Source organism: Mandrillus leucophaeus, unplaced genomic scaffold (assembly GCF_000951045.1).
Source record: "Mandrillus leucophaeus isolate KB7577 unplaced genomic scaffold, Mleu.le_1.0 Scaffold504, whole genome shotgun sequence".
Classification (NCBI taxonomy): domain Eukaryota; kingdom Metazoa; phylum Chordata; class Mammalia; order Primates; family Cercopithecidae; genus Mandrillus; species Mandrillus leucophaeus.
Window position 1 is genome coordinate 164,700 of NW_012105410.1, and position 13,538 is coordinate 178,237.

Below are 13,538 nucleotides of genomic sequence, written 5' to 3' on the forward strand. Positions count from 1 at the left end.
ACGCCGGTCCTCTCCCTGCTTTCTCCTCCTCTCCCTCTCACCTTCCCCCTTTCTTTGATCGCTTCTCCCTCCTGCTGGACCTTCCTCCGTCTCTCCATCTCTCCCGCCTTTCCCCGCGTTCTCTTTCCACTTTTCTCTTCTTCCTACCTTAGTCCTCTCTTTCTGCCCTCCTTTCCTGCCCACCGCTGCTTCCTGACCCTTCTCCGACCCCGCTCTAGCAGCAGCCCTCCCGAGATCTGTGGGTTGATCTGTGGCCCCTGTGCCTCAGTGTCCTTTTCGTCTCCCTTCCTCCCGACTCCGCTCCCGGACCAGCGGCCTGACCCTGGGGAAAGGAAGGATGGTTCCCGAGGTGAGGGTCCTCTCCTCCTTGCTGGGACTCGCGCTGCTCTGGTTTCCTCTGGACTCCCACGCTCGAGCCCGTAAGTAGACCGGGAGACTGGGTGGGCAGAGGAGGGATGCGGCCCCTGGAATGTGCGGGACAGCGCCAGGACCCGGACCCCAAGCTCTTCTGACAACCGTCCAGGCAGCACCTGTGCCGGAGGGGTGGAGACTCCGTGAGGACCAGTATGGGCCGGGGGACCGGAGGAACTCGGCACGACTCAGAACTGAGAGAGGGCTGCTGCCAGGGACCTGAGGAGGGGCACCGAGGGCAGCGGGGGAGAGGGCAGGGCACTGTGCTTTGGGTTGGGGGAGGACTTACTGTTCCTAGGAGGGAGTCGGGCATGTCTGGCTAAGGGTAACGAGTGTGATGGAGAAGAAAAGGCCTTTTGCCTTTGGAAAGAGTCATTCGACAGAAATGAGAGGTAATTAGGATAACCTTCCCATTCCTTTCTCTCTTTTGATCCTCGCAACTCTCCAGTGAGGTGGGTATTATCATTCGCACTTTACAGGTGAGAAAACTTAGGCTGAGTAAGGAGGAGGAACTTGCTAAAACTTACAGAGCCAGTAAGCCATCCAAAGCCAGAACTCTAGTTCCAGATCCCATGCTTTATTCTCCGCCTCACAGTGTCTAGAAGGAACCTTGAATTTGCAGTGTGAGACTGGGAGGAGGCAGGGCACAGTGAGATAGACCAGCGTCTTCACCATCCCAGCCCCGCTGAATGCCAGCTGCTGAGAGGCCGTCATGGAGAGCACCTCTCTGATCCTGGGTTTCCTAATCTATAAAGCAGAAGTAAAAATCCTAGGAGAGTTGATAGGATTAAATTAGAGAAAACAGGTAAAGCGGCTAGCACAAGACTGGCGCTTGATAGCTTCCAAAAAAAATCAGTTCCCAATTATGCTTTTCCACGTAGATACAGTGTAACATCAAACAGGTTACATCATCAATCTGAGCCTCAGTTTCCTCACTGCCCCCACAATAGGCTGGTGGGCCCCCTCCCCATGCCTGGCCAATCTCTTAGAATATTGTGAGGATGGGAAACCAAACCACATTCTCTTAATCAGAAGAAAGGAGCTTCATTCAAACCCTGAAATACCCATAGGGAATCTGAGGCCAATGAGGGGCAGTGGGTTTCTTCAGGTCATACATGGCACAGCCTGCGATTAAGAACCCGCGTTCCCAACTCCTAGTCTGGTGTTCTTTCCTCTCCCCAGCTCAGCTCCTCCATCTATGCCTTTCTTTTGCACGTGACATTCTGGAGCTGGTAGTGCTGGACTTTGTTACAGTCTTGTTTCTACTCATGAGAGCAGGCTGAGTGTCTCTGGCCTGCCAGCAGCATAAGACTCGTAGAAGTCTTTCCATTACATAGAACAAGTAATGGAATTAGCTCAGTGTTGGATTCAAGTCCTGGCTGTGCCCCTTATAGCTGTGTGACTTTTGGTAAGTCATAACTTCTCTGAGCCTCAATTTCCTCATCTGTCTAAGAGAGATACTAATCCAGAACTTGAAAGGTTCTCGGAAGGATTAAAGGAGGTAATAAAGTGCCCAGCACAATGCTGTGTACTCAATAAATATCTCTTCCTCGAACCCTGAGTGTTTCCTCCTAACACCTGCCTTCTATTTCTTAAAAGAGACTTTGCACAGGATACCCTCCATTCCTGCCTCCCATCCACTTCACACCTTGTTCTTAGTCCATGAGATTTTTTCTCCGGATATCATTGCCCTTGATGCATCTTAGAAAGATGTCCTAGAACCAGACTCTTACCCTACCTACACCCTGCTTCTTTGCTTCCTATATCTTGTCAGCTTTTCATGGCCTTGCCTAGGTCATACCTCTTCAAGCAAACTCTCCGTGGTGACTTGATCCAGTCTGATCTCCCTCCTCTGTGCCTCCCTGGCCTTCAGCTCTGTACCTCTCAGCAGGTCCTGCCAGTATTCCATCTCCCTACAGCTTTGTAAATACAGAGCTCCAGACATGTGAGAAAAAGACTTGGAGCCAACTCATTAGGGTGAGGTGGACTGGCACTCATTGGGGAATGTTAAGATTACTGGATGTTAGAACTGGTGAAACTATCAAAAACCATCTGCTTCTACCCATCGATGTACCTATACTTAGAGTTAAATTAAAGCCCAGAAAGGAAGAATGACTTGCCCAAGGTCATACAGCAAATTTATTAAAGAAAAGAACAAAAGCCAGGCACAGTGGTACACACCTGTAGTTCCAGTCACCAGCTACTTGGCAGACTGAGAGGGAGAGGAATCCTTGAGCTCAGGAGTTCAAGGCCAGTCTGGGGAACACAGTGAGACCTCATCTCTTAAAAAAAAAAAAAAAAAAAAAAACAGAACAGACCTGGATCCTGGACCCTGATTTGTCACTTATTGGCTGTGTGAGTTGGGACATACCACTTCTTTATCTGAGCCTCATTTTGTTTAGTGCTGACAACCTATGAATCTAGAAAGGATCCTATAGTCATTTGCCACGAGGCTATTTGAAGGTCTCTTACAAAGGTCCTCATCTTAGTTTCAGTGAGATCTCAAGCCTGTTGTGGGTCAGAAATCTGGTGATGTCTTAGGTGCTTTCAGAAACAGTGCTAACAGATGAGAATTTTCAAGTCTGTATGGTATCAGGCTCCTGAGGTGCCGGAGCCCTGAAGAATGCCAAGGGCCTGTGAACACAGGTAACAATTTGCTCCTCAGGCTATTCAAACAAAACTTATTCTCTCTTTGGTTCTATTTCCAGCCATAGATTGAGCCCTAATCCCAATACAGACTGTTTCAATTCCAGCCACAAGCCAAGCCCTAATCCTCCAACCTTGGCCACAGGTTGAACACCAATTCCACCCCTATACAAGACCTCTTACCCAGGCTGGGTCCCTGACGTGGTTACTGACCAGTACTGGTCCCAGCCCTAGGCTGAGCCACAGACATGGGTGATGCTGGTCACTCTAGACAATCAGCCCTTTGTGGATGAGTGTCCACCAGAGGTCTACTATCTTCTTACCTCCCTCTGCAGTGCTTTCTGCCATACTCTTCTCAGCTCCTCTCTTTGTTTCACTTCCCTAGTTGTCCCTTGTAGGTGTCTAGTATGTTCTGCTTTCTCTTCCCTCCCTCCATCCAATCCTGCTTTAAGGAGAGAGTCAGTTACCAAGTGAAAACATGGGGCTGGGTGCAGTGGCTCACACCTATAATCTCAGCACTTAAGGCCGAGGTGGATGGATTACTTGAGCCCAGGAGTTTGAGACCAGCCTGAGAAACATATCAAGACCCTCTCTCTAGAAAAAATAAAGAAATTATCCTGGCATGGTGGCACATATCTGTGGTCCCAGCTATTTGGGAGACTGAGGTGGAAGCATTGCTTGAGCCCAGAAGATCGGGGCTGCATGAGCGGTGATTGTACCACTACACTCCAACCTGGGTGTCACAGTGAGACCCTGCTCAGAAAAAAAAAAAAAAAAACATCTTTTTTCTTCAAGGGTTTTGTGTATTATGGGAATCCAAGCTTTCATTCCCAGGTGATGGATTCCAGGCCCTAGACTAGACGCAGGCATGGGACAGGAAGGGAGCTCCCATGGTAGGATGTGATGCAGAGGGCAAACCTGGAATCAGAAAGTCAGGGATCCAGCCCTGGCTGTGCCATCAATTCCAACTCTGACCCTGGACAGGTTGCCTTTCTCTGCCTCTCAGTTTTCCCCCCGTAAAGTAAGATGGTTGGACTCTAGTGAATGATTATTGAGGACAATTCTAGTTTTAACACCTAGTGATTCTAAGTCTCCAAAACCCTAAGATATGGTTGCCTTGATTCCGAGTCCACTCTGGCCTTTGGAATAGGGATGTGGGAGGGTAGTACTCCTGCCCTGCCAGGGAGGAGTGGACAGGCAGACCCTCAAACACCAGAAAAAAGTGCCTGGATGGCCTGTGGCAGTGGAGGTAGTGGGAGACCGACCAGAGGGGACTCTGCTTTTCTGTTCAGCTTAGCTGCATCCCCATCTACCTGTTCAGGTCTGCATGAGGCAGTGGGGAGCACCTAAGTGAAGGCCTGAAGTCCGGCTCCAGGCTGACCTCCCTGGATCTGACTGGGCCGTTCTGCACCTCTCCTCTCCCACCAGCAGAGGTCTCTGCCTCACTCACTGGCGTGCAGGCTGCTGAGCCTGAGCCCGGCAACAGCTGCGCAGTTGCTCCAGCTGTTGCACCTGTTCCAGGACTGGCCTCTCAAGTTCCCCCGGCCGCCAACCATGGCGCCCGGCTCTGGGAGAGGGACCTTGAATCCTTCATATTCTCAAAGAAAAGGACTGGCGTGACAGTGGTGCCCCTGGAAAGTATAGTACAGAGATCATTTCAGGCGTCCCCCTACCTCTGTCGAGGACCCCATCTTCATTCTTGTACTCAGGAGTTCTTTTTTGTATCTCGTCAGAAGCCTTCTGTTTACAAGTTAAAGCCATTTCTTCTAGTCCTGCCTAGTAGGGGATGGGTGTCTCTGTAAGCATTCTCTCCACATCTGACGACTGGCATTGAAGTTTGTGCTGGAGTGAATCAAGCTTAGGTAAGGCCCGATCTCTCTCTGGGACTCAATTTCCCAGAAAGGAAACAGAGGACTAGATGTCTCTGAGTCCCTAGCTTTCTACGATTCTATGAATCTAAGCATATATGTCCAAGGCAAAAGAGAATGTGAACAGTCCCCACCCTGCTTCCTGTCCTTTAAGAGGTAACAGAGCTGCCTTTCCTGGTTTGACAGTTCTCTCCCTAGAGGCCCTTCTATGCTCCTGTATGTCTGTCATGTGCCAGAGGAAAAAGTCAGATTCAGAGAAATGCAGTTCCTTTCCCCGGGTTGCACAGCTCAGCCCCTGAGGAGCTGAGGCTTTTCTTCTGGTTTCCTTAAGAGGCCTCTCCCATCGGGTGCCAGAGCCCAGAGCAGGGCTTATGTCTCAGAGGGGAGCAAGTTTGTTTGTGTGAAGAGGGGATTATAAATAAATAGAGAAAGTATGGCTGTGTGGGTGTGAGGGAAGAGATGTAAACGTTCTACATTCCTGGGCAGGCTGGCTCACTCAGGTTTCCTGAGTTCTTGCAGGCTGGGGACAGGCCAGCCACAATTCCAGACCTCTCTCCTCTCACCCCGGCCCCTCCTGATGCCCTTTCCATGGTCTTGTCCAGCCTCCTCTCCAGCCCAGAAGCTTCTTTCTAGTTGTCTTTTCTGCTTCCTATTGGGGAAGAATTCTCAACCGCACTAACCCCTCCTAACTGACCCCATAAAAGACCTTTTATCACAGCATGAGAGTTTCAAGCCAGACTGTGGGATGAACTTGGAATTTGGATGGAGACAGTTTGGAAATTTTGACTTATGTGTGAAGATCATGGAATCACTCATCCCCTTAGCTGCTCTGGGCTCCTGACCTTTTTGTACATGTTGTCATTTGGTTTGGCCAGTGGTTTGAGCATTCAGATGGCAGGGGGCTGGAAAGTGGGGGTTGTCAGAAGCTAATTTCTGTTGGGTGGCAAGGTAAAAGTGCTGAAAGGGAATTGGCCCTCTTCCCATATAATGAACTACTCCTTTTGTTAAAGAAAGAGGCTTCCAGGGCCAGGCGCGGTGGCTCAAGCATGTAATCCCAGCACTTTGAGAGGCTGTGGGGGGTGGATCATGAGGTCAAGAGATTGAGATCATCCTGGCCAACATGGTGAAACTCTTGTCTCTACTAAAAATACAAAAATTAGCTGGGCGTGGTGGCTCGCACCTGTAGTCTCAGCTACTTGGGAGGCTGAGGCAGTAGAATAGCTTGAACCTGGGAGGCGGAGATTGCAGTGAGGCGAGATTGTGCCACTGTACTCCAGCCTGGTGACAGAGCAAAAAAAAAAAAAAGAAAAAAGAAAAAGAATGAAAGAGGCTTCCAGGATTAAGGACCATCAATTGGCTCCTCTTCCAGAATCTCTCCCTCTTTGTTAACTCTGTTGTTTCATCATTGATTTTGTTCATCAGGCACCAACTCTATCTATGTAGGCTCTGCATTGAGCACAAAACTTAATGAGATCTGGTCCTGGCTCTCAAGAAGGTCACAGTTTAGTTAGGAAGCAAAGCTTACTTAAGAAGTACCTCTAATCCATTTGTGATGAGCATTGTAATGAGGGCTGAACTCAGTTCTGCAGGAAAGGCCAGTGGCTGGAAGTTTGGGGCCGCTTCACAAAAAGGGTAGCATCTAAGCTGGCTTTTGAAGAATGGGAAGGAGTTGGTCAAACATTGGAGATGGAGAATCCCATTCCAGGTAGAGGAAACAGCATGTTTGAAGGCACAGTAGGAGGAGGCCTGGGGGCTGGTGGAAGAGTGAGGAATTTAGCAAGAGGAGATGAGGCTGAAAACAGGGCCACCACAGAAAGTTTTGCTGGAAAAGCAGGCAGGAGCCAGCTCATGATAGGCTTGGGATGACATAGTGACATTTAGAATCTGTCTGGTAAACATTGCTGTCCAGAATTCAGATTAGATCAACTAAGTCCAGTCACTTTAAGTCTGTTGAGACAGGTAAAGAGCTTTAGCTATGGCCTATCCAAGTGGACACTTCCTGTGGGAAAGGGAGCTAGTGTCTAGCACTTTGTATATGCCAAAGAGAAGCCTCCATGTCCTTCATGAACCACATCCACTCCCACCTCTGTGCCTTTGCATCTAGTACCTACTGCCTAAGAAGTCCTTCCCCTCCTGCACCTTGTTAATTTCTCCAAGATCCAACTCAGGCATGTTCCTAGAAAAGCCTCGCCTGAAGACCCTATGCTCACACCATCATAGCGTTTGTCAGACTGAATGTATTGTATCTATATGTCTTCTTCACTAGGCTGTGAGCTCCTTCAGGAGGTGACTTTGTTTTATTTAAGTCATGTACCAGGCCCATGGATGTGTATAATATTTGACATACAAAAAGTTCAATAAATAAATGATAATGGGAAGTCATATTACTGTAGCAGTCCCCCTGTATTCATGGTTTCAATTTCTGAGGTCTCAGTTACCTATGATTAACCTTGGTCCAAAATATTACATTGGAAATTCCAGAAATAAAGAATTCATACGTTTTAAGTTGCACATCATTCTGAGTGGCATAGTGAATTCTGTTGCCATCGCTCTGTGTCCCATCCAGAACATAAATCATCCCTTTTCCAGTGTGTCCACGCTGTAGATGCTCCCCACCTGTTAATCACTTAGTAGCTGTCTCAGTGATCAGATCAACTGTTGAAGCATTGCAGGGCTTGTGTTCAAGGAATCCTTATTTTACTTCATAATGGCGCCAAAGCATGAGTAGCAATGCCAGCAATTTGGATATGCCAAAGAGAAGCCATAAAGTGCTTTCTTTAAGTAAAAAGGTAGAAGTTCTCAATTAATAAGGAAAGGAAAAAAATGATATAGTGAGTTTGCTAAGATCTACAGTAAGGGTGAATCTTCTATCTGTGAAATTGTAAAGAAGGCAAAAGAAATCTATGCATGGTCTATCTAGGGTTCAGTACAAACTGTGGTTTCAGGCATCCACTGGGGGTCTTGGAATGTATCACCAAGGATGAGGGGGGACTACTGATAATAATGTTTACTGCCTGTTATGCCAAGTGCCCCACACTCACATATGTGTTCAGTCCGGAAACCTCAATCCTGTCCTTGACGGCTCCTTTGCCCTCTCCACCCATATCCTATCCAGTCTGTCCCAAAGCCTGCCCATTGTACCTCCTAGGTGTTTCTCAAATCTGTACTTTTGCCCATCAGCACAACTTCCATCTTGGTACAGGTCCAGCATGACCTCAAAGCAGGATGACTGCAACAGCCCCTCCGTGGTCTCTCTGCCTCCAGTCTTGCCCTCCAATTAGTTCTCCATTCCTGTGAGCACAGTGGTGATTCTAAAATGCAAATCTGATCATGGGACTGCCCAGTTTAAAGCTTTTCCATGGCTTTCCTTTGCCTCCTGGGCTCTCAAAGCCCTCCATAAGCCTCTGCTTCTCTTTCCAGACTGGTCTCTTGCCTCTCACGTCTGCCTTCCCATTCTCTCCTCCAACTTCTGAGCCACTTTCATCTCTGTATCCCTGCCCAAGGTCTGTGGGCATGAGGCGAGTTGAGGCAGACTGATCTGGCTTGTGGGTGGGGCTAGAAGAATGTAGGAGGCCACCAGAATCAGGGTTGGTGCAATTGTAAATGAGACCAGGGAGATTTGGCCTTAGTGTGTGCTATGATGTTCGTCCCCTAATAGGTGCCTGGGGATGACCACAGAGAGTTCTGGGAGTCAAAGAAACACCACAGGAAACAAACTATTAAGGGATTAAGAAAGTCTGGGGTCAGTGCCCAGATCTGGTTTTTTTTAAAACCTATTTAGTTGAGCACATAATACATGTCAGCACTAGGTGTATTACATATATTATCTAACTTAATTCTACAGTAATTCTGAGAGGTAAAGATTGTTACTAGTTCCATTTAATAGATGTGGAAACAGAGGCCCCCAATGGTTAGGTAACTTGTCTAAATTCAGGCTGCAAATAAAAGCCAAATCCACAATTTGAACCCCTGCCGATCTGACTCCAAAAGGTCCCTGAGAAAAGGCATGCTTGGTCTCTGAGATGGGGAGGGATGCATGGGGACAGGTGGGATGAGACGTGGTGGTGGGGAGGGAGAGGAATCAGGGCAGGTCCAAGGCCAGGGTAGGGGTGGGAACGCCACAGAGGACCAAAGGGAGTGTATGGGAAAGGAGTGAGATGTGAGACAAACTTTACCTCCTTCACACTCAGGTGACACTCCTGTGTCACTCAGGACTGGCCCTACTGTTTCCCTGAACTTCATCCTAACTGACTTTGGAGGTTCTGAGAGCCTAGGATGTATGAGACCATCAACACATCCAAGAATCATAGAATCTTGCAATGATCAAATCTTAGAACCACAACATTGGACAATTCTAGAAGCTTTGTATTCTAAGGAAATATAGGTTCTTAGAAACATGGAATTCTCAAAATCCTGAATCTTAGAATCCTAGAATTTTGGAGTCTTCAAATGTTGAAATCATGGATTCATAAACTATGCAGAAAATCTTTCAAGATCATAGCTTACCCCCTTCTCTTATTTTGCAGATGGGAAACTGAGGCTCAGAGAAAGGAGGATGAGTCTCTGAATGTCACACAGTGAAGTTGTGGCTTAAAGAACTAAAACTGTTTCCACCAGCCATGTTTAAGGGCTGGGGCTAGTGCCAGCACTGCAGAAACTGAGGCGGCCTGTCGCCGCCTGGCAGTTCTTCCTCCTGCTTGGTTTTGGCATGGCCGTGGGCACTCATCTCACTTGAGAGAGCTCCAGGCCATGCCACCCTTCCTTGTGCCTGTCACCTTCTAGGGTATGGTGGGGTGGGGATTGTGGCCACTGGAGGCCTCCTGCCAGGCCCCCCACATTCTCAGCCTCTGCCAGGTCTATCGGTGGGGAGAAGGGGCCTTCTGCCTGGGCATTAGCTGAGACACTCTTTCTGTCTTCATGCTCTGAGCAGGCGGTGAGGTGAAGGGGGTGCCAACTGGCACAGTGGCCTGGGCTCCAGGGCCGCCCCAAGGAAGGTAAGACAGGGTTTCTTCAGCAACAGGCTGAGACCTAAGGTGGTGGCAGTGTTGCAATCGCCCCCTCCCTGGTGGGAGGAGGGGACTGAGGAAGAAAGACATTATTCACTCCTTGGAGAGTTGGGCTGGCTCTGACCAGCACCCCAGCTGGGCCCGTGTCCCACCCTCTCTGCCAGTGGAGGCTGAGAGATAAACACAGCTCATTTGATACGGGCCAGCCGGGCCTTGCTGGCTTGCTGGGAATGTGAGCTCCACTTTGGGGAGCTGGGAAGGGAATGGCGAGGGAACTAAGTCATGTGTTCCTACTCTCAGCGACCCTCAAAGCACAGACTGAAGGCATCGTGACAGCAGTCTCAAATCTTTGTTCTAGGAGGCCCAAGAGGGCAGAGTAGGAGCAATGTGAGGAACCAGAGAGAGGCCAACTCCAGCTCCTTACAAAGAAAACCTTCTAATGGTTAGGAATGGCCCATAAGCTCCTGTTCCCTGAAGGCGTGTGTCAGGCAGGGGCTGCACGCCAGCCCAGTCCCCAGTGCTGAGAGGGAATTCCTGCACTGAATGTGAGCTCTCCGCTCACCCCACCGAACTCATTACTGCTTTCAATGCTCTGCAATTCTGTTTCAAAGTCTAAGAGAATGTGATTTAGGAAGTGTGAGAACCCATGTTTCCAAGATGCTTGACTCTGGAAAATGAGGAGGAGGCATGAGAGGCAACTTCTCCATTTTAGACCAACAGGGGACTAAAAGAATAAGCTAGGGAGTTGGGGATGGTGGCCGGTGGGGCAGAGAGAGAAGGCAGTTGAGCCTTTAGGCCCTGGAATTGGGTAAAAAGCCATAGGAGATGAGTTGAAGAGAAAGGAGCTCTGCTTTGGAGTTAGGAGTCCTGGGATGAAATCCTAGCGGAGGACTTTAGGCAAGTGGCATAGCCTCTGTGAGCCTTCTCATAATTGTGGTAACAGTCACAAAGCCACTGCAAGACGGATACTGTCATCTATTCCGGAAGATGACAATGTCCATTTTGCAGTGGCTTTGTGATTGTTACCACAATTATCATAATAATAGCATTCAACTAAGGGTCAGAAACCGGACTGGGTAAGCACTTTACAAGCGTTATCTAATTTAATGGTCAAAACAACCATGTTAATGAGATAACTAACTTCTGTAAGGAGTTCGGCAAAGAGAAGATAGTCAATAAATGTTGGTTCCCTTCTCCATATTTCAATCTCATTTAATTCAACAAACCTTTACTGGCACTTAGGTTGTGCTGGGCCTCCCAGTTCCTCCTGAAAAGAGCTCAGGCAATGGAATGTTTTTCCCTGCTGGCGTGAAGATCGCCAGGTACCTGTGTAGAGGAGGGTTGGCGAGGATAGGGTGGGAGGCAGAGGGGCGGGGCACAAGGCTGCAGTGCTGGGCTGGGCGGTCTAACCCAGGGCTGGGGATAAGTGGGTAGGATGTGGGAGCAGGAGTAGATCAATAGGTTACGAGAGGTGAGAGAGGCAGAGGTTTCAGGAATGCAGGATTGTAGGAGAGATAGCCAACCCATGGAACAAATGATTTGAGTAATTCTTAGAAGCATTCATCCAGATATTGACAACTGACGTATGATTGCAAAAAAGTCCATTGATGTGCCAATCACAAATCACAGTAGTAGCAACGACCATTTTTAAAGATACTTGAAAGTCAGTTTCCTACAACCTTTCCATCATGGCTCACCAAAATATAAGGACATAGAAAAGTGTGAAAGCAAGAAAGCTCCCAGCACCATGGCCTTGGGCCCCATCCCTGCCAACCCTCCTCTACACAGGTGCCTGGTGATCGTCACACCAGGAGGGCTTTGTTCAAAAGGTAGGCTACAGGACCCAGAGAATATGTGTACACGTGTGTGTGTGTGTGTGTGTGTGTGTGTGTGTGTGTATAGGGGAGCGGGATGAGAGAGGAAAGAGGGGTGGGAAGGGAGGGAAGGGTGTGGTGATGTACTAAATAAGCCAAATGGGACAAATAAAAAGGAAACAAGCGTGACTGTGAGGGCAGAGGAACGTGGGACTGAGTCAGGAGACTGATGCTGTCATCCCTGCCCGATGACTGACTTGCTGTGTGGCCCTCAGGTGTAACTTACCCTCTCTGGGCCTCATTCATCTAATCATAATAATTAATGTTACCATGATATAAATCTGTACAGCATTTCACTGCTTGATTCCCTAACTGCCCTGTGAGATAAGCATTAAGGTTCAGAGACAGTGGCATGCCCAGTGTCGCACAGTAAGTGTGTGGTCAAGCTGAGATTCAAACTCAGACCTTCTGGCCCCCTGCCTAGGAGAGCATGTCCAGTTGTCCAGCAGATTCTCTTTTGCCTGAGTGGCCCAGATGACATCTCTTCTAGAGCTAGAAAGAAGGAGAAATGAGACAGGGTCTTTGGGCTGGAGCCTCCTGGGATTAACATGGCACTGGTCGGTTTGCCAGGCCCAGACATGTTCTGCCTTTTCCATGGAAAGAGATACTCCCCTGGCGAGAGCTGGCACCCCTACTTGGAGCCACAAGGCCTGATGTACTGCCTGCGCTGTACCTGCTCGGAGGTAGGTTCCTCTGGTCACCTTGCCACCTGTGTCGGGGATATCTGAGAACCCTCCAGAGAAGTCACCCCAGAGGGAGGACCAGGCCTTCTAGAACTGTGCTGTCAGCAGCAGCTGAGGGACTTGGGAAAAGCCATTTCACTACTGAGTACTCCATATATAGGATTAGATGGCTACTGTGTACCTCCCAAAGATAAGTCACACAAACATTAGTGGCTGGGTTGGGATGAGGACCCTGGTCTCCCATCTCACATTCCAGCTTTCTTTCCACCTCATAGTGGTGCCAGTCTCCCTGCCTCCCATGCAGCCCAAGACAGAGCCTTTTTGACCTTATCTTCCATTCCCTCCTTTTCATGTACTATTTCCTCCAGCCACTTCGGCCCTGCCTTAGGATGTGTCCCCACCTCCACTAGCCCAATTACTTATTCCTCAGGGATTTGCCCAAATGGGAAAATGACCTCCACCTGGAAGAATTTGCTGCTTCTGGGATCCCACAGAAGTTTCTCTGCCCCTTTCTCCTATCACTATTGACCAGGCAGCATAGTTACTGCCCCTCCTAGACTGAACCTCTGAGACTAGGACTTGCTGGGCCCTCACTCGTGCCTGGCATGATTCCCTGCCAAAGGCTGAACCACCTGAGGTAGAGACCATGTCTTTGTTTTCCATCTCCTCCCACTCCACCGTACCCCATAACAATCCAGCACCTCCACAGGGCCTTGCGAAATCAACTGTGTAGAATGAATGAGACCCCCATGTGGTCCAGAATTCACAAGCAAGATATGAGATTGGAGGGGTAGAAGAGGAGGAAGTGGCTTAGAAGGCTTGAAAAACCCTTGGTTTTAGCTCAGCTGCCTGGAACCCAGTGTGGATGTCCCCAGCTTTCTTTGTCTGGGTGTTGGTGCTTGGAGGGAGGGGTAGCTAGCTCCTAGCCTGAGCCAGCCTCCCAGCCCCTCTCTTTCCCTGCACAGAGCCAAGAGAGGAATGCGGAAGGCCTCTAAGAGTCTCCCTTGTTAAAACAGAACCCTCTGGGGTGGGAGCAGAAAGAGCTCGGGA

The 13,538-nt window shown here is 49.0% G+C and overlaps 1 protein-coding gene across 6 annotated transcripts in view; it reads left to right on the top strand.

Moving 5' to 3' along the window:
- CHRDL2 (chordin-like 2) overlaps positions 1–13,538 on the top strand; it is a 35,963-nt gene continuing 22,425 nt past the window's right edge. For 3 of the 6 annotated variants that reach the window (XM_011996173.1, XM_011996174.1, XM_011996175.1), the window contains exon 1: positions 11,908–12,488. In XM_011996173.1, coding sequence (XP_011851563.1) covers positions 12,354–12,488 — 135 coding nt within the window. In that variant the 5' untranslated portion in view covers positions 11,908–12,353. Of the gene's footprint in view, positions 420–11,907; positions 12,489–13,538 lie in introns of those variants that run through there. The other 3 variants (XM_011996170.1, XM_011996171.1, XM_011996172.1) reach the window with 2 other exon arrangements.